This window comes from Athene cunicularia (assembly GCF_003259725.1).
Source record: "Athene cunicularia isolate RWA chromosome 1 unlocalized genomic scaffold, athCun1 chr1_part1, whole genome shotgun sequence".
NCBI classification, from domain to species: domain Eukaryota; kingdom Metazoa; phylum Chordata; class Aves; order Strigiformes; family Strigidae; genus Athene; species Athene cunicularia.
This window is the reverse complement of record NW_020799091.1, coordinates 68,778,701-68,804,200: the sequence shown is the minus strand read 5'-3', so window position 1 is coordinate 68,804,200 and position 25,500 is coordinate 68,778,701. Positions and strand designations below refer to the sequence as shown.

The following is a 25,500-nucleotide window of genomic DNA, read 5'->3' as shown; positions in this document are numbered from 1 at the left end:
CCCCTCCCCAACTTTAGCCATTATAAATGGCACAAAAATGGATCATCAAACAAGGTACAAGAGGGTAATTTGCTCATCCTTTGTATCATACTATTAAATACTTTAAAGAGACTATTTGTGCTGATTTGTCTGCTTTGCTTTGATAGTAGAAAAACTGGTGGTGAATGTACAGGATTTTGACCCATAATTGCACTAAATTCTAATCTAATTAAATACATAGTAAATCCACATGCTTATCAGGTAACAGATCAGTTTTGTTTTAATTTAGTATATCTGATCTATCGCGCCTCCTGGAGTATATCTCTGAAGAGATATGTCAAGAGATTCCTTCTCTCTACCTACAATTGCTTATAGTTTATGCCATGAAAGGGGGAATCAGCACAAATGAATCCTGACAAAATATCTTACAAAACTAATAAAAATCAGCATGCAGAAATTCCAGCTGCAATTGCACTATTTTGCCATAAAAGGTCTGTGGGCCAATCAAACCGTGTGTTTTTTTCTTGGAAAAACTTAGCTTTTATCTTCATAAGTCAGTGGTACAGTTGCCTTGATTTTGGAATGATCTGTGAGTATAACCCTTTTGAATCTCAGGAACAATATACCTCATTCAAACCTTTGTCCTGATTCATCTCCAGCTTTGATAGCTTCAGTGTGTCACCCTGCTTGCTTGTCAAATCTATCATCAATTCTAAATTGCCAATAAATATATTCCACATCTCTTTTGGGTGATGAAGCCTGTCTGCATGCTAAACAAAGAGCAGAATGCCCAAAGCCGAGATACACACCGAGATATAATATTCTCCCTCTTAAAATACCGCAGGTGAAACGATAATGTGGAAATATTCTTACCCTGAGGAAGGCAGACTCCAGTTGTAGCTTAACAAATCAAAGACCAGAAAACTTGCTTGCAATAACATCCTAACAAATCCAAAGGGTTATTTTTTCCCCCAGTTAAAAAATATCCACACTGACATTTAATCCAAACCCAGAGATTAAGGCAGAAGAACTTCAATAATTTGTTTAGTTAGGTATGAAAAGTAATTTGTCACGAAACTGTCAGCTTGCTACTATAAAGGTTTAAAAAAATCATAGCTATTCATGGCTGAACAGTAGGACTTTTCCACACAGGAAAATTCATCATAATTTCAGGTTTCTGTATCTTTTTATATTTTGCATGGCAAATAAAAAGTGGTCCACCAAGCTTGAAAAGTCTTTTTTGAGTTGGTCACTCTGTGGGAGAGACAGGCATTTCTTTAGATTCCCTTAATTTGGTCTTCATAGTTGTAAAATAAATTAAAAACAAAATGAGGGAGCTTCTCATTCAAAAACTCACTTTCTTGTAATTAAAAAAAATATATATCTGTGTACCAACAAAGTAGAAAACTAAGGAGCTTCAAATTCCAAAATCTTTCCATTCCTGGGCGAGCTTTAGTGTTCAAATGTTAATAGGATGCCTGCATTTAAAAAAAAAAAAAAAAAAACAACCAACCCCAAAAAAACCACCATAAAAAAACTTGGCCTGTATTCAGGCTCAAGAGTCTGTGAAACAGACTTTTTCCATATTATGACCTCAGTCTTAGGATTTCTCTTTTGCAAAATGTTAGTTATTTTTCTTGGCAGGTGGCCAGAACCCTGTATCTTTCTTTCTCCCCCTCTCGCCCTCCTCCTCTCCCCACCCTCCAGGCACACACACAACTCTGTTTTTCCATCACCCAGCAATTCAGCCCCAGGACGAGGTAAGCCCCCCGCCCTTTGGCTGACAGGACATGGTGATGGTGTGGAAAAAAAATCAGGTTATGAGAACCTGGAAGTATCGAATGCTCCCGATCGTCTTTCTCTTCTTTTGGACCCATTTTATTTTGTTTCCCTGCCTAACATCCCTCAGTGAAGACAGCAGCCCCCCATGACCAGCAGTAGTGGTGTCCCCGCCAAGCATCAGCCCCGGCGGGTTTCAAGTTGCAGCAGCTTTCGCCTAGGGTAGAGGATTTCCAAAACATGTTACCCTGGCAACCAGGAATTTTAGCCCAGCAAAAACACCACCATGCACATTGCCACTCCAATGTGTGAGACGCTGAGCTTCCATTTATCATTATCTTCAGAGGCAAAACAGGGAGAGGGGTTGATGGTGCCTGCCTTCCTTGCAGCATTGCTGATGAAATGGACTTCTTCCCAGGTATTCAGGTCTCCTGATTTTCCTGGCAACTCCTCTTTTAACCACTGTATTCAGAGCTAGTATGTAATACATTCAAAATTCCCAATTAGTCCCTTACAAATGACAAAGTCCAAGGAAAACAGTGCCTAAGAGAAAAATAATACGCTTTTGGTGCAATACAGGAAAACATTTTCTCAAGCATGATGATATTTTAGCCAGTCAAATTAGTCAGCTTTATTCTAAGTGACGTTAAATGAACACCAGTGCTACAGAAACATTTTTAACTTGGTATAAAATTAGAAATAATGCCCAGCATTGTAGTAAGTTTTCCAATGGGACAAAAGCTGCTGTTTTGAAGTGAGGGTTTCTCTTACATTAAATCACTTTCCCCTTCAGCTTTGAGCCAAGGGTGGCATCAAAATGAGGGCAGCTTCCCATGGCTAATTATTTTTCTGTCCAGTGTACAGAGTACAGGTAGATGGTAAAGGTGAAGGTGCTAAACAAGAGGGCTGGATCAAGGGGACTTTATAACTAAAACTGCACTGAGCCCTGCAGCGATAAGGGCAGTTATCTCAAGCTATTGGCTATATCTGGTAAAAGAGAGGGCTAGCATTTAAAAATAGGATGGTGAAGGCCCTATCTCACCTCATGTAAGTCAATCACAAAACTTCCCCAGACCCCAGCAGTGCTTTTATTTAGTGTTCATCTATCCCTGTTCCTGTTGACATCCCAGATAAAGCTTTTTTTTTTTTTTTTTTGACTAAAACTGAACAGAAGCTTAATTTTGTCCCAGGAAAACCACAACTGCAATTAAAGTCGGAATGGGCTTCCAGGTGTTTTCTTAATAACCAAACAAATAAGCCCCATCTCATCTGCTTTAATGGGCATCATGTTTTTAAGATTTTTTAATAAATTTATATGTTACTTATATTTTTTTTACTTGCATCATCTTCAAGTGCTATGCATCTATAATTTTTACAAGGCAAAAAAAATCACCGATAATACCAATTCATATTTCCTCCTTAACTTTGTTAAATCTCAGACAGATTCAGTCAATACCTGTGTGAGCAAATGTTTTCCAAGAAAACATCTTTATATCACTTGAAGAAAATAGATTTGTTGGTATCAACTAACAATAGTTTTTGTGAACTGTCAGCAGCATTGTACACTGCAAATCCAAAAAGTCTGTTCTCAGAAAAGGTTAGGAATTGGCAGGCAAAGTTCATGTCAGCATTGTGACAATACCACAGTGGCTCTGATACATCCCATAGGTGAAATCATTTTGTTTCTTGGAGCAGGAAGTTATGGTGGAATTGTATTTTTGAATGGTCTATATATTTAATACACAGTGGAATGTTCTGCACATGGACTGAGGGTAATTCTTCAGGGGAGAGGGTAGGTAAAAGAACTTTTTCATGGGAATTTGAGAGTTGAGTGTGTTTTAAAATTTGAGGTGTTCTTTCTGGACTGGCTGAGCAGAGTGACAGTCTGTCAGTGTTAGTTCTGCAAGCTGAGGCTCAAGTAAACAGGTGGAATAGTGCAATGAAGCCAGCCTTCTTCTTCTGCCAGTGACTTGGCTCATGGATAAACACCAGACTTTCACTTCTACAGTTTTCAATACCTCCATCGCTCTGAAAAACACTGCCTTCATTCATCATTGTAAGTTTTTATTTTCCTTCTTTTTTTTTTTTTTTTTTTTAGCATGGACTGCAAGGCTTCTCTCAGAAACATCACAGATGTACATTAAAAGCCACTGATGCAGTGGTGTTTTCAGAAACAATACATCTCAAAAACTAACTTAAAGGATTTCATTTTATGTTGTCTACCATCCCTTGGAAGTTGTGTTTCTCAGCAGAGAAGGGTCATCTATGGCTCATGAGCAGGTTGATATGCTCATGACAGCTCTCAATAGAGCCCATGGAGTAAAAGAGGTGTCACCAAATCATTGGCCAATGTGTCTGCTGCTGATGTCCTTGCCATCTAAAATGCTGACAACTTGAGCTGTGGAAGACTGTTTGGGAAGTTGCCCTGGTATCTTAATCTGAAAGCTAGAAGTGGATTATACCCCATGAAAGTTTGGACAGCCCTCTTCTTGGAACAAACTTCCACAGTTGCATGGATTTCACCCTCTCCATTGTCCTCCAGACTCATCTGTTAGCTATTTTCTGGTTCAGATGACATGACCCATCATGGTCCTTTTGGCAAACAAACAGAAGGATATCAAAGATGTACCACTGGAGGGGTTTTTTCCTCTGCAGCTTGCATATATCCTTCCCTATTTGCCATCCCTCCCTCCAGTTCAGTGAGACAAAAGCCAAATCTTTCTAATTTAAATTGGGTGACTCCTGTCCCAAGATTAAAATTCCGAGGGGAAGATGGGGGAGTGGTGATGGAGCAGGGGCTGCTTGTGCTCACCAGGTCTGTAGGCATCTGGGAGAGGCAACAGCTCCTGCTCTCCCCTTCTTCCTACACCTGGCACTCAGGACATTTACCACTTACTACCCAAGTCTGTCTTTAAAAACTTAAACTACCTCTCATTTCCTTTACCGTTCTGGGTGAGTAATCCTTAGCCATTTTTACAGAACATTACATTTTTCAGTACTTTGTACAAATATTAATGAGATAGTCTTCATGGCAGTCTAATTATTATTTTAGATGGGGGAAAGCCAAAGCTAACTTTAAATAGCTTGCACCAGGCCTTTCGGTGAAGTGAGGTTGGATTAAAGTTCCTTTTCCAACTCCAGTGCTCAATCAGGTTGTAGTTGTTGTCCGAGAGACTTAAGGTCAAGACCACACGTCAGCCAGGTGTGAGAGGCTAACCTCCCTGGGAGCTAAAAGCTGGATGGTGCGTTGGCAGCACTTGCTCAAGGTGATGTCCTGTATTTGAGACTGGTTCTGTCTGCTCTCTGGAGGCACCTTCTAACCCCTCTGCCTCAGTCTTCCCATCTGCAGAAGGGGAAACCAGCAGGAGTTGAATAGCTATCTGTGAGTCACTCTGAAGATTGCAACAGGCAAGACAGAAGAGAGGAAGAAAAGGTAAGAGATCAACAGGTGACACTTGTGCCAATACAGGTGTAGGTCACATCAAGAAAGAGCAACATTGATGTTGCTCTGAGTACCTGTTTCCTATTTCCTTCCTCAAGGAGAATCAGGGTGATGGGGATGATCAGCAGCTGCTGGATGGGAAAAAGACTGTAGTGATAAAGTCTGTAAACGGCCAGCTTGGAAGCTGCTGAATTTAGTACTGTTAATGAAGGTCCCCCTGAGCAAACTATTCTCCAAGTGATGCTGGGGACCAGTGCAGGAAAGGAACAGAGCCAACATCTATTTTTGCCTATCAAAAGCAAACAAGCAAACACACACACACACACACACACACACACACACACACACACATGCACACAGAGATTGCTGTGATTTTCAGAGAGTATTACCAAAGGACAAAACTTGCATAACTGCCATAAATTATAAAAGCCTCCCTCAATCTTGGTTAATTCTCTTGTAAAAAGGGAGGGGAAAATCTGGAGCAGCTCAGCATGAAAACTATTGTGGGAGGGATAATAAAGAGACAGCACCGAGGTATCTAGTTGCTAGCCCTGATATCATTAAGTAAGTGCACTAGAAATGTCGAGGTAAATGCATAGCAGTGAATCACAGTCAGGCATGATTAACCTTGGGTAGTCTGAACTGGAAATCATTTACAAACACAAAGGTACTGAAGAACATCACAACAGACAGTACATCGAAAGTCATCCCAAGAGCGAGTGTCTTGCTGAGTGCTTTGTGTTTTTGTGTCTTTTTAAAAATTATTGTCATATTTTGCACATGGGAGGATATAAGATTGCAGACTCCTGGCTCGGGGAGGAGTTTCTATGGCACTGCAAGGTCCTCTGAAACACATGCACTAGTTGGAGTCACTTTTCCTTGCACAGAAGATTTATAAAATTAAAAGTTTTAATTGCAACGTTCCAAGGTTTACTGAAAAAAATTCAGTTTTTGCCAAAGATTGAAATCCTGTATCTGTATATATCAAAGAGCAAAAGAGCACTCTTTGTTCATCTGTCCTCAACTCCTTATTGCAGCCCTTCGGACTATAACTGGTAAAACAGTGGGAGAAAGGATTTTAATAAAAATTAGGTGGTTTTAGGAAAATCTGTGAAAACTTTCTGACCTTTGAATATTGAACTTTTTATCCCAAAACCAAAACTACAAAACATTGCTGGATATTTCTGAACAGTCCTAAAAGTTTAGAAAAGCTCAGTGAAGCTGTAACCAGATGACCCATAGAGAGCTATATATATTGAGTACAACAACAAAAAAAACCCTTCAAATCTAGCAGTCTCATGGCTTTAAAAGCATTCAATTACAAGGAACATGAATCAACTGGGGAAGACTCCAGACAGCTTAACACCTTTGTATTGTTTGCACCTTTTATTGCAATTCTTCAGTGCCAGCTCAGGCGATTATTGTGCAGGCTGAGGCAGTGAAGGCCAAAGGAATACTGCGCAAAAGGATGCAGCTCTGCTCAGACTTCCTCCCTGCTCTCGCACCATTCTTATTCTCCTACATCCATCTCAGTTATCTCTAGCACTGTAATAACCGCCCTTATTTATCTGCCTCATTAGGATGCTGCATCAATTAATGGGTATTATCTAATGCATACCAGTTTCTTAATGTTTAATATTATTATCAGTGGAAAGCTATGTCATACCGAGTCTATCTAGGGAGTTAATGCATACAGGAAAAAAAACCCTGTGCATAACGCTATTCAGAATGATGCATTTACCATACTCTCTGAACAGACCACCACGCATCCTGCACACTATAGTTTTTATACCCTCGGAGGTTACGGGTAGCACCTTTGGCCCCAGGGCTCTAGGTCACAGGGTTATATCTGGTTTTGAGGACCCGGAGCCCAGTGGACAAGGCAGGGGGAATGTCTTGAGGGGAGACTTCATGTAAATGCTCCGTTCACAAGCGCCTCACTGCCTGATTCAGGAGGGTAATCAACCTGTCCTTTGAAGCTGCATAAATAATGTTTGGATGGAGGTAGTAAATCTGTACCAGGGATGAATTAACTGCCACTGAGTCATATAAGCTTGGTTTGAGTGTGTGGCTTGTAACATGCCTGAGGAAAATAAAAAAGACATTTGCAAGAAAGAAACATTAATTTGCTCCTCCCCGTCTTTTCTGTTATTTTTATCTAGGCCAACATGACTTGCTTTGTGGGTTTTTTTTGTTGCTTTTTGTTCGTTTTTTACAATGAAACACTGACTCGCAGTGAAACAAATCCACAGTTTCTCCTGGTCAGGCCTGAATATGCCACCTCTCCTACATCAACGTTGTTCCTTTTCAGCACCCCTGCCAGGAGATGACAACCGGACTCCTTCGACACTCTCAGGGAAGTGAGACCTCACAAGAGGGTGCAGAATTTTTACCCACAGGAACCCCTGGATGCATTCGTGCCCCCTTGCACACCCCCGCTGGCTCCCAGTTGCAGGCCTGGGCACTGCTAGGGCTTATCCTGAGTCTTCTCAGGATGTCACGGTCTTCTCCATGTATGCAGGGGAAGAGTACGTCCAGTACCATAGATGGACCTAGGCACATGCACTCACGCATCCCTGAAGGTCCTAGTTGTGCGCCTTGTGTGCAGGTGCGAGTTGCTACATCCCCGAAAGAACAGAGAAAGTACAGTCATGACTGCCTGAGAACCAGGGGTAAAAGTCTGTCCTAGAAGAAGGCAGAAAAGAGAGGAAACGAGGGGAAGGCCAACAGAAGGTAGCAGAAAGAGAACGGGGATGTCAGTGTGCACCTACACATCAACATGAGTTAGTTTACCTCACTGTAACACTCAGATATCGAGCCTCTATTCAATAACACATACATTTTAGTTTACTGAGAGCTGTTGCTCATATCGCTCTCTCTTCTTTCTCATTTCCAGTGTCTGACCTCTGGTTTTCTCTTCTATTGCTCTCAGTTTTGTACCTCTTTCTGAAAATTTGACATTTGCAGTTCCTTTTCCACCTTCTTAGCTGTATCCCTCTCATTTTCTTCCTCCTCTTTTGGCACAGCACTTGCTGGTTCCCTTCCTGTCATCTCCTTTCTCTCCTGCCTCCTTTTCCACACAAACAATTTCTCTAACTAGAGGGGCCTCTGCTTCTTGAACACAGTCATTTATCCATGAAAACCAGTCATTTCTACTTCTAAAAATTGCTCTGGGAACCAATATCTGCTGTGGGGTAGACTTAGCATATAGTAACAGTTTGAAGAGAAGCGTTATAAATATTATATATTTAGTAGACAGCACAGTCTCAGAAGGTTGTACTAAGATCTCTTATTAGGCAAGGAAATTTCATACCTAACCAGATTCTGAAGTCTGCTGTATGTAATACAGCACACTATATGGTAAAGTATGTAGTCTCAAACCTAAACCACAAACATATTGGGGCATATTTCTGAACCCATATTCTGGGTTCAGATACTCCTATTGTGGGTTCAGAGATCTTACGTGATTTTAATCCAATGAAGGAGAAGAAAGGAGAGTAAAGAACATTCCTCAAGAAGAAAATACCATCTAACTAGAAAAACCACTTTGGAGGATGGCTTATGTTTTACATATTGCTAAATATCAGCAAAAATAAATGTGTTCATTTCTCCAAAATACCTCCAGATGGCATTAAAACCCTTCTTCTTTCAGTCTTTATTGCGATATTATTTTTAAAAATTATAATTATTGGAATCATTCTATTAACCATTCCCAGCAATCATACTATCAGAAGGCATAAGGCTGCTAATGCTTAATTCATTTAATAAGTTGGGCTAAATATGCTCACATACTGTAATTACATTCCACAGCACAATCTGCAGGACAAGCCATTTCTTACACCATGTCAAATCTTTTTCTAGATTCATTTCCAGAAGATTTTAAATGCGTATTTGCAGCAGGAATCAAAACATCCCACAATAAATCACTGTTATTGTACCTCCTTCTGTGACTACTTTTGCCCAAGTAACAAATGGTGACACCTTGCGAGATTTACATGATAGAATGCTCTGAATTTAAATAACAGGAATCAGAAAACATAAATTATGGGCAAGATGCACTCTAAAATTCACATGACTGACTGTTACAAGAACTTCCCTCCCTCAAATGGGATTAAAAAGGTGAATGGTTTTGCAGAAATTCATAATGCTCCAGCCTAGGTATCTATCTCAGTTTGGGAGACTGCTGCTATTTATATATTTTTTTTTAACTTGCAGCTCATCTGTTTCATAGTCTGGTTTATGTTGGCAAAACAATTCAGTCCTTTGTATACTGGAGTTAAAAATGGTAAAAGCTTCTATTGTTGCACTAGAGTGAAGGTGAGCACTGATCTATTACAAGTGCCTGTTCCTATCTATTTCTCGACTTCTTTTGTTAATTCAAAAACATCAACAAAATCGTGAGAGACCAGAGATAGCTGTAATTGGATTTCAAGTAATTCAGAGGTGAAGCTGCAGACTGCAGTCTTTTAAAATTACATCAGTACATCAAAGGCATATGTGACATGATGTTTTTTAGCAAGTGTGACAAACTCCGGCAGCATTAAGGTAATGCTGAAGTCAGGTTGTAAAGGCCAGCCTCGCACACCCACAAAAATCATCTCATATCTATTCAGCGTGATATGGAGCCATTTCACTTGCAAAGATTTCTGACTTACTAGCATGCAAAAGTTCTAGGAATAATTAATGTTTATTCATTATCTAAAAAGCTGTTTTAAGAAAAGCATCAAGTGAAAGAGTTTTATCGTAATGAAAACAAACAAATTCTATTTTGCCCAACAAATCTGATAAAAACACAGCTGCCTTCTCTGATCTTAAACACAAAAGTGACTTACGATGTATGGGTTGCGCTTTTCTCTGGACTCTTTGGCTCTACATCACTTTTCCCTTTAAAAGAGAAGAAGAACATGACATCAGAAATGGGTCAATATGAAAACTGCTCAGATGTGACACGTCGATGCTTTATTCATTGCTAACACTGACCACTCTTGCCACACGTGCAGGCCACTGTTGAGGCAGTCACAGGGTTGTGGGGGCACTGCTGGAACATTTGCAAACGGGGAGTCCACCCTGTTTGACTTGCCTTTTCTTGTCACTGCCAAATGTACTCTGGAAATGTCAGGCAAAGAAACTCCACAAGAGAGGCTGCTTAGAGGACACATGCTTTACCAGGGATAGCAGACCCTGGAGCAATGGAAAGTATTTCTCTAGGGCCCTACAGCTCTGCTTCAAAACCCTGCTCCAGGAACAGTATTTATTTCATACAAAGCAAAACAGCACCAGCAGGATCTAGTAAGGCAGCGATTCGGACACAATTCTGCCAATGGATGTTTTGTTCACATTCATTTTGACACGTTAAGGATCTGATCTTCAGCTCCTGTAAGTGGGGGCTGGGGAAGCCCTCTTTGCTGTGTTGTATATTTTAACTTAGGCACTCAACCCCAGGAGAAGTCAGGCACCCAAACGCTTGAGAAGTATCAGAGGCCCAAGGGATGCCTCTCTACACTTCCTTACAACTCACATGGGTCCTGGCATAACATGTTGGCTTGTGATGATCCCCTTCTTGGGTCCAAAATTAGATATTTGCCCAACACAACTTTGTTCCATAGCACAGACATTGGAGAACTGATGGGGTGGTTCTGCTTCTGCTAAATCAGGGCTCCTCCCTCCTTTCTCCCCCCTGCAAAAAGTAAGGCTGATGTTTGCTGTAATTATTGCTCTCTGAGTAACCTGACAGAGCTGCACTTCAGTGTAAGATTTCTGTATAGCTCTACCATGGATGTACAGGGTATGCCACTCCAATTGAATCATCTTGAACTTGAATTCTGGACCTAGTGACTTTGTAGCTGCTGCTTCTCTTGTGTGTTGCTAGTTGCTAATAGCTGTCTACACATGAGTTTATGTTGCCTAGCAGACAAGGAGGTGCAGAGGTTGAGTGTGACTAGTTTACTGACAGATATGTTTTTCTCCATTACCTTTTAATGAGCTTCACTAAACCAAAATCCACCTGTGCCTTCTGAAAAAAATGTGGGAAGTGCTTATTTTGGTCAGGCTGTTTTGGTGGTATCTGATTTTCTGCCCATTGACTTGAGCTGAACGGGTTTTGGATCAGCCCCCAACCTATTCCATGCACATGAGCATTACGTATCACCCATTTGCTGACTGACCCTCAGTTTCCATACAGCACTGGGGTGCCAGAAATGGCTGTAGGTGGCACCTCTGGAAAACCTGCTGTTGCCTTCAGGACAGGCAGGGTTTTGCTACCAATGTCCTTCCATTGCTGTACAGATGCAAGCTGAAGGACTTAATCTAGACAGCGACCTTCTGGAAGTGGGTGGTTTGTCGAAGAGGTTCTGGATATTGCAAACACCTTGCCGTGGTGCTTTTGGATCTCATCGTCCCCTCTGGAGAGGTTTGTGTCTACCCAACCTAGGTACCTAAACTTTACTGAACAGGATGAGGGAAGCTCTGGATGACTTCAAAAACACTGATGCCTCTCTGTGGACCTCTAGGGAGGCTAAGCACTTACTGCAGGACAACTACAGGCACTTAAAATTTAGACACGAGTGGGATATCCACACAGGATGGAATACATCCACTCTGTAATCTCTAGGTCACTTTTAACTTTTAGCGGAGAGCTCTGAAAGCTTATCCAGATGATGAACTCGCTGTCTAGAAAGCTGTTGCTACAGTATACGTTTGTCAGCCTCAGGGTGCCTGGAGCCCTGGAGCTCATCTGCATTATGATAATTTGGAACAAGAAACCAACAGTAACAGTTGGCATATATTCAAAGATTTTCTATTTGTAACTTAGGCTCTTTATAAGTGATGAATTATTACCATGAACACTGGTTTGTTTGAGTGTGAGAGGGAATATGGATTCCTGAGTGCTTTGCCAGCACAGTTCACATCAGTTCTACTTTCAGCGATGTATGTTAATGCAGCAACAAGGGAAACAGCATAAGTACTGTAAGGAGAGAGAAAAGGGGATCTCTGTGATTTAGCCAAACTGGATATTAATGAATTACCCCACAGTAAGCATTTGCAGCTGCTTTTATGCTAATCGTCACTTAACATACTTCTGTGCGGAGGGGGAGGACGAAGCCTGTACAGATGGTAGAAAGCCATCAGTCTGGCCTATCAGAGTAGAAAATCTGGTCATTAATGCTTTATCAGTTCTTACCAATTTTGTTCTCACTTGACTGAATCATAGAAATTTTTAAAATGTGTATAGACTAAGCATAGTTGAATGTCACAGATATAGTGCAGATAAGATTTTTGGATAAGCATATGTTAAAGGGAATTACCTGTCAGAACAACCTGTTTCTTTCACAGTCACTCTTGGCCAGACTAAGATTTGTTTTCCATTTTCCATGTAACCTGCCAAATGCATGCAGGTACCATTGTGGGAGGCTGGCATTTGCCGAATTGCTAAATCCTCTCTAGCTCTGGCTTCTCATGGGCAAATTTGTGTTGGTTGTCCTTTCTTTTTCTTAGCCTTTTTGGAACTGACAAAGAATATGCTACCCACCTCCTTACAGGACTGCTGTTAGCACACTTTATTTCAGGTGCTAAGCACTGTATATGTCTCCTGAAAGGGGTGTGGATGTGTGTGTGTGTGTGTCTGTGTCTGTGTCTGTGTGTTGGTGTGTGTATGCATACACACGCCTCCAGGAATACACAGTGGAAAATATCAGTCCTCAGATCCTTAGACATAGAGCTGGGAGTTCTTTCCTAGTTTCTACTTCATCTCACACAACTATCTTCCTAATCTTTTTAGATACAACCAGAGGAGATGGGTTCAGATTTCTCCCATTTCAAAATAAATTTGAAATGAACTTCTGTAGGATTTCCCTGATGAATAGTGGGTGGCCAGAGAAGGAGCTCTCTCTTCTGAGTTGGAATTTTGGTCAATCACTCAACCTAGCTAGGCCAAGTTTCCCTTTCTAGGTAATAGGGATAAATAAAATTTATTGTGACAGAGCAGTATAACTTCAGCCATTATGGGTTTTTAAATGCTTTGATTTCCTCATGGGAGGATGAGAGAAATGCAAATGTTATCCATGAGAAAGACAGAGTTTGCAGCTGGAGTAAAACCAATCGCAAATAATAGGCTTAGGAGTTACTCCAAAGAAGACAAGGTGCAATTGGAAATAACAGCTAATTGGGACTCTGAAGACGTGCATTTGGATAACACAGTACATAGACCATAAGATTTCTTTCCCACACAGAGTAATTTGCTGGCATTTCCTCACATCCTGTATTGGGTTTGTGTGGCAAGGCTTTGGTAGTAGCGGGGGCTTTAGGGGTGGCTTCTGTGAGAAGCTGCTAGAAGCTTCCCCTACAGATAGAGCTAATGCCAGCAGCTTCAAGACAGACCATCGCTGGCCAAGGCTCAGCCCATCAGCAACAGTGGTAGCACCTCTGTAATAACATGTTTAAGAAGGGGGAAAGAAAACCCCCCAGCAACTGCAGACTGGAGAGAGGAGTGAGAATATGCGAGAGAAGCAACTCTGCAGACACCAAGATCAGTGAAGAAGGAGGGGGAGGACGTGTTCCAGGCACTGGAGCAGAGATTCCCCTGCAGCCCGTGGTGAAGACCCTGGTGAGGCAGGCTGTGTCCCTGCAGCCCGTGGTGAGAGGGCAGGCTGTGCCTCTGCAGTCCATGGAGGTCCACAGTGGAGCAGATCTCCATCTGCAGCCTGTGGAGGACCCCACACAAGAACAGGTGCATGTCTGAAGAAGGCTGTGACCCCATGGGATGCCCACGCTGGAGCAGGCTGTGGCACCGTGAAGAGAGGAGCCCACACTGGAGCAGGTTTGCTGGTAGGACTTGTGACCCTGTGGGGGACCCACATTGGAGCAGTCTGTTCCTGAAGGGCTGCACCCCATGGAAGGGACCCATGCTGGAGCAGTTTGTGAAGAGCTGCAGCCCATGGGAAGGACTCACATTGGAGAAGTTCATGAAGGACTGTCTCCTGTGGGAGTGACCCCACTCAGGAGCAGGTGAAGAGTGTGAGAGGTCGTCCCTCTGAGGAGGAAGGAGCAGCAGAGACAATGGGTGATGAACTGACCACAAACCCCATTCCCATCCCCCTGGGGGAAGAAGGTAGAGAAATAGGGAGTAAAGTTAAATCCGGGAAGAAGGGAGGGGTGGGGGAAGGTGTTTTTAAGATTTGGGTTTAATTCTCATTACCCTACACTAATTTGATTGGTAATAAATGAAACTAATTTCCCCAAGTCAAGTCTGTTTTGCCCATGACAGTAACTGGTGAGTGATCTCTCCCTGTCCTTACCTCAACCCATGGACTTTTTCATTATATTTCCTCTCCTCCTCTCTCTCTGAGTATTAGAGAGATTAGGCAGTTTTGGTGGGCATGTGGCATTCAGCCAGGGTCAACCCACCACACATCTATATCTTTTTTTCCCTGGATTTCCCTTGAGTTTGACATAAAGGACTGGTTAGGTCTATATTTCATTCTAACCATGTCTTATGTGATGTCTTATTCCAGCACCCCAACAGGAATCCTCACAGATACAAGTGTCATGTAGTCAAATTCCTTCTGCAATGCTAGGAAAAGTGTCTGGGTGTCTGACAGCAACCCTAACTTTTGCCACCAATGAAGAAAATGTTTCTGCATGGGTTCAGCTATTCTTTGTTCTTCTACCATGTGGTAGCAAGTGCAGCTCCAGCCCAGCTGCAAACATGCTGATTTTGCTGAGAAGGACGAAGGAGGAGGTAAGAAGAAGCGGGGGGTACTCTGGTGTGGGAGGGCAAATGGGGGAATTGGAAGTGAGGTTAGAGACCACTGGAGTAAGGCGGAGAGAAAAGTTTTAAGGAGGTAGGACTAATTTCCTAATCCACAGGAAAGCAGGTTTCATTAGATCTGCAGAACAACCTATTTTATTCAAGTGTTGAAAGAAAGAAATACTCAGAATGAAACTATGACCAAAAAGCTGGCCAAACACTGTGGCCTCTGATGTCACTGTGAAGCCCTCAGCTCAGCTGGTGTGTTTGTCATGCTCGTGACTCTGCGTGTGTTTGCATAGCCCTCTCTATTATGGCCCTTTTGTGCTTCCTTCTCTCATTACTGTATTCATTATTTTCTGACAGAATCTCATCCCTTTTGCCTTTTATTATTTCCTTAGTGCTGGTACTCACAGCAATATCAAACCGATGCCAGCAATTAAGTGACACCACTGCATGTTTCTTCACAACATTGTCTTCCACAAGCCGACCTTTCCCCAGCAAAGAGCCACACCGTTTTAATAGCCTACATCTCCCAGCCTTGTCTCTCTGGATGTCTTCTCCCTCACACAGTGGGTGACCAGCCACTTTCAAAGCCCTACTTACCAGCTCAGGGCATTTTTCATCTTCAGACACAGCCCTGTAATTTGCAAACAGGGCTCTGTGCTGTCTGACAGGTCAGGAAGATAGCAAAATAGTTCTTTTGGTTGAGATGATTCTATGTTGAGAGCAGGATAGGATCATGTATTTTTAATATGCAAGACAACATTAACAACAGAGGTGTCAGGGGAGAGGATTAATATTTTGTTTCGCAGAACAATTCCATCTTTCCTTTCAATACAGCTGCTAAGATTTTTACCATAACTAAATGTAATTAAAGTGCTGCTGATCTGAGCCGTGATTTGTAAATTGGAGTCTACTGAAAATCCCCAACCAGGAGCCACACAAGCATACATCACTCCCCTGCCCACACTGCCAGCCAAAAAGACCCACAGCCATATGGTCTTTGAGACATTATCTGGTGTTAGTTTGGCAGGATTTATGTAGCTTATTACTGTGCAATAGCCATAAAATATACCATTGCCTATGAAAGATAAATGATAACAATTGTTCCTGCAGCATTTCCTGGCAGTCCGGATCTGGCCGTGCAACTAGGTCAGTTCTTTTCTGCCTTTCTGAAAAAAGCCACTTTTTTGCCCTTTAGGTCTTTGTCATCTACATAATGAAATAGCCATAACTAAAAGAATCCTTTCTGTTCTTCCCAGTTCACCAAAAGAGTTGACATTTTGATGGTCGCTCTTCAATTCAGTTCTCCACATTTGGCCATAGTAGAGTACTGCTGAGGCTCTGCGCTCTCCCAGTCTGCTACTGGTTCCTTACTCTATCAGTCTCTTGTTTTGCAGTCATTGTCAACCCCTCCACCCAATGCAGCCAGAAAATGAGTTGGTACTTACTTGTATTGCTGTGTCCTGTAGATCCCTGTTGAGATTCCTACAGTAATAATAGAAAAAAGGTATGGTGTGTTATTTTTTATGGCAATTTTTAGCTGCAATACTTGCTTGAACATTACCTTAACAATACAACCAGCATTGTTAATTGTTTATTCAGTTTCAAAGTAATTTTCAATTACAAGAATAAATCCAATATTTCTTTGAAAATCCATTAATTCTAAGGCTTGTAAACTTATTTCACAACAACCTTTTAATGGTTCAATTCATTGTATAGCTATTACGACTCTCCTGCTCACTATTCATTTATTGATCAGCCAAAACTTGTCTATTATCTTCTACAAGTTTAGATGAGAAGACAGAGGGAAGACCAATATTGCTTCATGGGCCGTTAGATTCCTGAGGTAGTAGCACAGCTGGTCTTTCTTTTTTACATGTTGATATTGACAGCATGGGAGAATGGAAATACAGAATTTTAGTTCTGGGTCCTTGAGATTACAAGGTCAACCTTGTATCACAACCCCGATATCTATGAATACAGTGCAATAAATTAAACAATTTTTCCCTCACGTGCAAATGTTCACATATTTTACTCACATAATTTTTTTGCATTGATAAAAATATAAAAGAAGCCTACAAACAGAAGGGAAATACCAATATTAACTATAACAAGAAAATATTTAATTTAAGGAAAAAAGAACACTGCTATGGATGACAGTAGGGAAGGTATCCCATATATAACTGCTTCTGAGTAACACAGACACACATAGGAATACTACCTTGTATACATGCTGCAGTTACAACTTCAGTAAGGACTGCTTGGAGATGCCAGGCACCCACAGCAACACACGCAATCATTTTCAGTGGGGAATCAGGAGCTGGACCAGATTTGGGTCCAGAGGCTGTGATGAGCCAAATGCACAGCTCATCAAGAAAGCAATTGCAAGTCCCCAGAGAGATCAAGTATGCTCCCACTCGGCTGAGCTGAGATTTTGCTGCTGAGTCACTCAGAAGCATGCCTCAGCAGTTTAGGGCCCCAAGAGTTTCTTGGCATCTCTAAATGGAGGTTGACTGGACTGCAAGCACTAGCAGCTCTAGGGCTCGGCTAGACAAATCCCCTTCATCTATACCATTTGCTCTAGAGTCAAGACTCTCCAGACTGCATGGCTTTGATCTGTAATTTTTATGTTATAATACACATCTGCTTCACTGCTTCACTACACACCTGAAATGCGAGACACCAAATTTTTGGGAAAGCCCTAAGAGTTTCTATCTTCAACTGCAGTATGAAAAGATCTCTACTGTGTTTCACATGCCGACAATAATTTCTCAATAATTTGAAATTGTCTACTTTTGACAAATTGCCTCATCTTTTTGTGAATGCTTCTGATGAAGGGATATTAAAGCCTGTTTTTTTCTGGTGACTGAATATAATCTTAAGTAGTCAGGATCAGCATGCAGTGGTGATATAGTAAAATGTACACTTGAATTTAAATGCTATGCTAGTAGCCAACCAGGCTGCCAATAAAGGTAGGCTATTAGAGCACGTTCAGTTTCCAGAATAGTGAATTTATGTACCTAGAGAGGTTTGAGGGAATACAATCATTTTGATGAAAATACCTCGGGTTTCTAAAACTGTTTGAAACTGCTAAACAAGGGTCTCATCACACTTTTACATTTTTGTCCACCTCAGGAAGAATTCACCCTCCCCTTTAACAGCCTAGCACAGTCTCTTTCCTCTGCCATTGGCTCTGTATAGTCTCAAATTTGACAGCAAAACACAGAAGCTATAACATTTTTGCTTTTCCTTTTAACTGATTCTTTAAAATAAGTGTCTTGATTCTCAACAAATTATTGTTAATAATAAAGGCTAATACAAAAATTTCACAGGAAAATAAAGAATGCTCCCACACAGGTAGGAAAAAAGTATGACTTCATGTAACTGAAAAAACCAAAGGTGAAGTCTTCACTTCTGGAGATTGTTTTCTGGCGCATTTGCTCCAGCTTGTTAAAATCAACAAGAAAGGAAAAAGTAAATGAATTGAGCATGTAAAGAATAACATCACTATGATAACTTAGCTTCTGTCAAGAATAATTACCCAATAGCTTTGTGACAAAACACCAGTTCTCCTGGAGTGGATAAATTATTCTCAAATAAAAAAATGATGGTTGATTCCATAATATCACATACATATAACTAGGAATCAAAAACCTGATCAAACTTCCGAGACATGAAATCACAGTAAAAATGAAGAGAGCAAAGCAAGCATCAGAATTAACAGCATTCTTTTTTCTCATACAAGAGTAGAGAATTAATGCCTGAACATGAAAGCTCATTCGCACAAGCACCAAGTGAGCTCTTATTTACCAAATTTAATTATTCATCTAAAGTTTATTTATTAAGATGTTTTTAATAAAATTACAATCAAATAATGCCTGATCATTTGTATGTAACAAAATGTGACAGATAGGAGAAAGGAAAGCACACACAGCCTTTCACATCACACACTGATTCAATTATCCTTAAGCTTTGAAAAACAAGAAGTAAAGAGACTGTCATTGCTCCTTCCTAGTAAATTCAAGAGTACAAATTAATTCCACAGAGAAAACAAATCCAAAGTTAAGGATGAAATGTAACTTTATGCCCTCTACTACATAAAGGACAGTTCCCTAAGTATGCTCTCCCAGCAGCGCTATGCTGGGACACCTACTGAGCACTGGCACACGTGTCAAACCTGACCTGGACCTTCCTTCCATTCTTGTGCATTAATGCCCAGGTTAATGAGGTCTGAATTCATATACAGGTACAGCATATGCACATACATCCGCCCCAACCACTGAGCATATAGTTGTATAGATGGACACATCCACACATGCGGTTTCAAATAATGAAATCGTTATATTTGTGATATATAAACCTCAGTTATTTAGCTCTTATTACTAGACTGATTTCAAAACCAGTCTAGCTATAGTTGCTGTGGCCTTTGCAACTTTAATAGCCTAATTAATAAATTTCAAGTTTTAAGCTGTCAGATCACTAATTACTTTAGTTGCAGGTTAAAAGCAGTGTGGCATGTATGGAACTAATGATGCTGACACTCAGTTTTTATAGACAGAAAAGTAAGGATGATTTGCATCCCTGAAACAGGGCAGTAGTCCTACAAGCTTCTCTTTTTCTCATTCCCAAAATGATGAGTATCTTCACACTTGGGAACTGTCTTCTGTTAAAAAGGATTGCAGCCCACCTGCTTCTCTGGCTGGAAGAGTCATTGCAAATGAAGTGAACTGATCTCTCAACACTGCCATAAAGACTGAAAATGAATTCACGGTACCATGGATTGCTTGGAACTAAGAGATGAAGACGATGCCCCGAATTTAGCCTTTTAGCCTCTTTGCTGGCCTTGGCCACTACTTAACTGACAGGCTCATTTATCTGAATAATGTGCGATCCACAACAGTTTGGTGTAGTCCTTAGATTTTAACAAGTCGGGACAGCTACGTATCTTACCTGTAGGAAAGCTTCCTAAGAGTTATGGAGACATCCTCTATGAGATCCAATAAAGATTTTACACCACACTTTGTGAAAAGCAATAGCTAGCTTACGAATATCTAAAAGACATGTGTGAAAAATTGGGAAAACATTCTCTGCATTTTGGAGCCTGAAAAGCAGATGCTTTCTAAAGTCTGCAACTCCACAGGTTCAGAGTAAGCCACAGAAGTAGCATTTAATCATTTAAAAATATTTTAAAATAGAGGTGGTGTCTAAAATTAACATGATCTATGGATAGTAACACAGGATTTTTCCAGGACTCTCTTCAGAGTTTTGTTAGATACTTCTACCCCATCTCGCACAAAGCAGATAATTTTTGACCTTGCAGACCACCCAGGCCACAATACCGTTGTGATGGTATTATATGTACAAAAGTATGCTCATATATTAGTAGATTAAATCTTGTCCATCCTAATCTTAAATAAAATGGAAAATCTACTTTTGTAAGAGAAAAGGAAACCATCTAGAAAAGGCTCTTTAAAAATGAATGATAGATCTCTGAAATGGCTCTGCAGTTCAAACTATTAGAATATTTTCCAGAAAGATGGATGAACAGGTGGAGAGAAGATGAGAAAGTCAGTATCAACCATTATTCACATATCTTTTCCCCATAATATGTCGTTCTCCTTTTCCTATATTTATCACAACACATTTTGTTGTGAGGAAGGGCATTCATGATGCTTACACAGTTATGCTGACAGGTCCATCTTGCCCATGCCCATCTGCACACATGCCGTGCAAGCACATAGTGTGGTAATTATGGCAGAAACTGCAGAACTGCAAACACCACTTTGTTTTTGTCATCCATATCTGGGCACTTCACCTGCATGTAAGCTGCTGATCCATCTATCTCCCACTGGACTTACTCTAACGTAACAAGCCTCTAGCCCGCTTACCATTTTCAGTCAGCTGTCTGCCTTCAATGAGCAAATAGACAGTGAGTTATTTCCTTCTTTTTCTTTCATAACATGCCAGAGATGTTTTGGTTTACACCCCTGGTACTTCAAAATCATGACACTCTCATCCACGGAAAAGCTGTTTTACTGTAGGGAAATCTTGAGCGTTTCTTGGCTTTGTGGTTATAATTATTCCCTGCACTAAATTTTGCAGAAATGGACTTAAAAGTTACCAAAGGAGCTTGCTTTAACAGGAGGAAGGCTATAAACAGCATCAATACCATCTTTCAAGCTTGAACACTTCATGAAATATGCTTGTGGCATATAAACAGTATATGGTGATACAATGTGAATTTTTTATTTGCTCTTGCATAGGATAGCTGATTTAACTCTCTTCTGACTTACACAGTATAAATAATGTGGTTTCCCCAAGCTCATGCTGATGAACTTTACCATGCCACACTGCATCCTCCCTGGGATACACATACAATAGCGGAGCTGGTTTCAAGGGACCATCAGCAGGACCAGTGGCCTTGGTCCCTTGAGGGACCAAATACTTCCCTGGCAAATTCTTCTGTGGCCCCTCTGGGCATTGTGGCACTGGGCTGCCTGCCTCTCTAGCAAGGCTGTCCCTGAAGGCAGGCTGGTGGCAGGGGATGTATGCTGACTCCTCAGCCCCTGACTGTATTAGTAAAGCCCACCTCAGACCTCAAAGGTTTCAGAAAAAATCTGGCAAAGACAAATGAAGCAGGAGTAATGGATGCGAGCAGGAGCTTCCTGCACCCTGAAGTATCAGTCAGGATCTTCAGAAGGTGCCTGCAGAAGGCACCACATCTGGACACCCCACCAGGGACACCTGCGTTTTAGCCTTGTGGTGAGGAACCCATGACTCACACATCAGCATCAGTGCTGCTGCTGGAGATAGGCAAACAAGACCGTGTAGCCAGCCCTGCAGAGGCTGTGAACAGGAAAAGGCAGTGGACACTGACTGGCACACACATGGACAAGGTCATTAGCACGGCATCAGCCTCAGCCCAGGGACCTCACATGCTTAGTCAGGGCTCATGCAGGACATATTTTGAGGGGCAGGAGGCATGGTTCTACATGATGTTGCGTGTCTTACCTTGTTTGGGAAGGGAAACTTGCTTTGTTCTGCCTTTCCTGGTGTGTGAATAGCTGACAGTGGTGGAGGCCAGGAATGGGTCATCTCCTGAAAAATAATATTGTACAGCAAACTGTTTAGTGGAATAGGAGACAATGATAGTATATCAGTAGCAAGAGTGCCTGGGTAGTGGAATATTTAAGTTACTGCAACTTCTAGGAGATGCCCAGTTTACATATAATCTAGACAATACACGAGCTACATTGATTTTTATCACAGACTCTTGAGAGCAGTTCTTAAGCGCCGTTTCATTTTCCTGAATAGTTAATGTCTCTTAAGTGCAAGAAGTTTGATTTTTCTGACAATCTGCTACCACATTTTAATCAGGCAATGTATTCTGGCTGGTGAGACTAACAGAATAACTTTTCTTTTTGTAGCATAGAAACAGAAATTTCAGTTCACGACCAAGTAATGGGATGCACACTATGGTCTAATCATGAAATAGATTTCATAGACAAAGTCAGAATGATAAATGCTTAACACTTGCTGAATGGTTAATTCCTAAAATTTCCTTTATCATTGTAAAGGAGTTGAGTAAGTTCCTAACTGCAACATGTTTGTGCCTTGCAGGATGCAAACATGTGGCAAGCCCTAAACAAGGTGTGCTGCACTCCACCTTTGTCTTCTCCCTGTGTTGTTCTGAAGAACATTTTTTAATAGCTGAGAGACTTAAGTAGCTTGACCTGACTTGTATGCAATCATTCCTGACACTGTTTCAGGTAGCAGGTAGACACACATTCAATACTGTTATTCAAGCCTGAATAAGGTGGTTTCCAAAGAAAGGCTACTTTTGGGGAGGTGTAAATTAAACACTTCAGACAAGAAGTTTGTTAAGAGAGAGGCTTCACATTCCTCTCTAGTGCAAGCTGTTAAAGGATGGACATGTTTTTCACATGTTCAGCACCAGCAGCCATAATATTTGGCACACAGTGACTTAACAGAATTAATATGAGAAGTAGCACAGAGCGTGACAACCCTGAAGAGCCGGTCCATAAGTTTCAAGAGCTGAAGAGCAAATAACATCCTGCCTAAGCAGGGGGCTCACTGACACTATCAAGAGTTTGCCTGGCAGATGCTTTGCTGGGTTTTGATACCATTAGCTGACTGTGGAATTGTTTCTCTGTGATATTCTAAGGAGTCGTGCTGAGATCCATGATCAGCCCTAAAATAATACTGGAGTTGTATTTCCATGACTCATTCCTTTCTAAAGAGAAAAGAAAATGTCCTTCTATGAAAAAAGGTGTGGGTGAGTGTCTTGCCCATCCTTTGTTAGTGCTGATGGGTGTTTCCTGACCATGCAGGGACTGAGCTTGGGCATTTTTTACATAGAAGAAAGTCTCCATCTGTTTTGCCAATGAAAGGATCAGCCCTTTCAACATAGTTTATTAGTAATAAATGTCACCTTTAAAGCATTCTTGATAAACAGTTTATTTCCTAATAAAAACGGCATTGTTTTATTTTACTTGAGGCTAAAAAGTTACATGATTTATTATACTTCTGTAATCTATGTGCGTGCCTCTAATCAGTGCATCATCTGGTTTGCAGTTTCACTATCAGAATTGCTTTGCTTTTCAGTTCTTTGAAGCAGATTGTTCATCTTATAACTTCCTTATCTGATAAGTGCCAGCAATAGCAGTATATAGTAATTTTTAATATACAGTAAGTTCTTTGAACTCAGGCAACAAAACCCACAGGCAACTAGATTGCTATTTGCTCCAAGTACCTGGCACGTGTGCCATTGTTTTCAAAAGATTAAGGAATTACATCTTGAGAAATATTCCAACAGTAAATAAATTGATGAAAAGGAGATTTGTAATGTGGACATTTAATCCTTAGGTTGTGATCTAAAAAAGCATCACTTTCTCACCTGCTTTTCTCTGCTTTTCCTTTACAGGATCATTTACTTTCTAGAAAATGGGATGTTGTGCATATAGACCAACAGTGTTTCCACCAGTAAAACCGCATCCCCAAACAAAGTGTTCTTCCCTACAAGTTGAGGTGATGAGCCCAAAAGTGTGCATAGGAATGAACAATGTGTCCCTTTCTTCTGAATGGCAATGCATTAGGTTATCTCGATCAATTGAAGAATTGGGGCAGCCAAACAAGGAACGTCTGGAGGCTTTCACCTGAAGTTATCCTCCTTGTGAAATATGCTGTTCAGTACTTATGATTTCCATTTGCCCAAGAAACAGTTCCTCCAGGTTATGTGGTGACTGACCCCCACTGTCACCTTCAGGGAAACATCTTCTGAGAAGTCTGCTATATGCCATGCAGAAACCAATCTGTTACAGCAGCAGAGCTCTTCCCTCCCACCTTGCCTGACCGAGTCCAACAATGATGCCTTCATCCAGGGAAAAGACCAGAGGGCTGATTAAAAATAAGGATGACCTTTTTTTTTGACATGTCAAAATCTTTCATTTTTTTCTCCAAGATTATTTCTCATCCACACTTCAATGAAAAATGCCCTTAATGTTTTGGGTTTTTTTTTCAGCTAGCTTCTTGTCTTCCTTTTTACTTTGAGTTGTGGGATATAATAAAGCTTTCTACATAATTTAACTTTGACATAACCCTTTCTGACACAAAGATTTAGTAAGACCACTGATATTTGCCAGTTAATAATTGCCATTATCATGAATATCTGAATGTGAATGTACTAGAATAATATTTCGAGTTGTGATCATATGGTGTATTTATCACTATTCTTTGGAATTCAGACAACTATAAAATGAAATCAAATTAGAAAAAAATAAATCAGAAAACTAACATGAAAAATTCCCCAAACTATAGGTTGCCATCTATTGAGGAGTGGTAAGATTTAAGCATAGTAAAATATTTTTTGAAAAGAGAAACATTAAACTATGTGCACAGTCTCCTTCTGTCTGCCAAGAGCAGAAGCTCAAAAATTAGGAGAAAGCATTTAGGTGTTGTCCAGCAAGTGTCAACACTTTGCAAGGTCAAGCAGAAACAAATCCAGAATATATTCCTGTGTGCCAAATCTTGTAATTTTAGACTATCTGAAGATATTTGAGACAGATTAAAAGCACTAGTGGTGACATATGATTATATCAACATCTTTTTTTAGTACATGGTGTGAAATGTTTGAAAATGTAAACCCAAATGGTAACTACCTAACTAAATAGAAAGGCCTCAACTTTTACGGTTAAAATAAGATTTCATGCACAGCTTCTCTTTTCTGCTCCGCTAACTTGCCTGTCTTTGGAGTTTGAGACTGTCATAAGGCAGCCACTGGACTGAAAACAATGTTTCAAATGGACTGATGAAAATGTCATAGACTCGTAGAATGGTTTAGGTTGGAAAAGACCTGTATTGAGTCCAATCACAAACCTAACACTGCTAAATCCGCCACTAAACCATGTCCCTAAGCACCACATCTACATGTCTTTTAAATATCTCCAGGGATGGTGACTCAACCACTTCCCTGGGCAGCCTGTTCCAATGCTTGACAACCCTTTCAGTGAGGAAATTTTTCCTAATATTC

The 25,500-nt window shown here is 40.9% G+C and overlaps 1 protein-coding gene across 1 annotated transcript in view; it reads right to left on the bottom strand.

Annotated features, from left to right (window-relative positions):
* The window catches only part of AFF3 (AF4/FMR2 family member 3), a 291,116-nt gene that overhangs the window by 115,361 nt on the left and 150,255 nt on the right, over positions 1–25,500 (bottom strand). The window contains exons 7-9 of the mRNA XM_026845932.1: positions 21,963–22,049; positions 16,400–16,436; positions 10,033–10,084 (exon numbers count right to left, since the gene is read on the bottom strand). Coding sequence (XP_026701733.1) covers positions 10,033–10,084; positions 16,400–16,436; positions 21,963–22,049 — 176 coding nt within the window. The remainder of the gene's footprint in view (positions 1–10,032; positions 10,085–16,399; positions 16,437–21,962; positions 22,050–25,500) is intronic.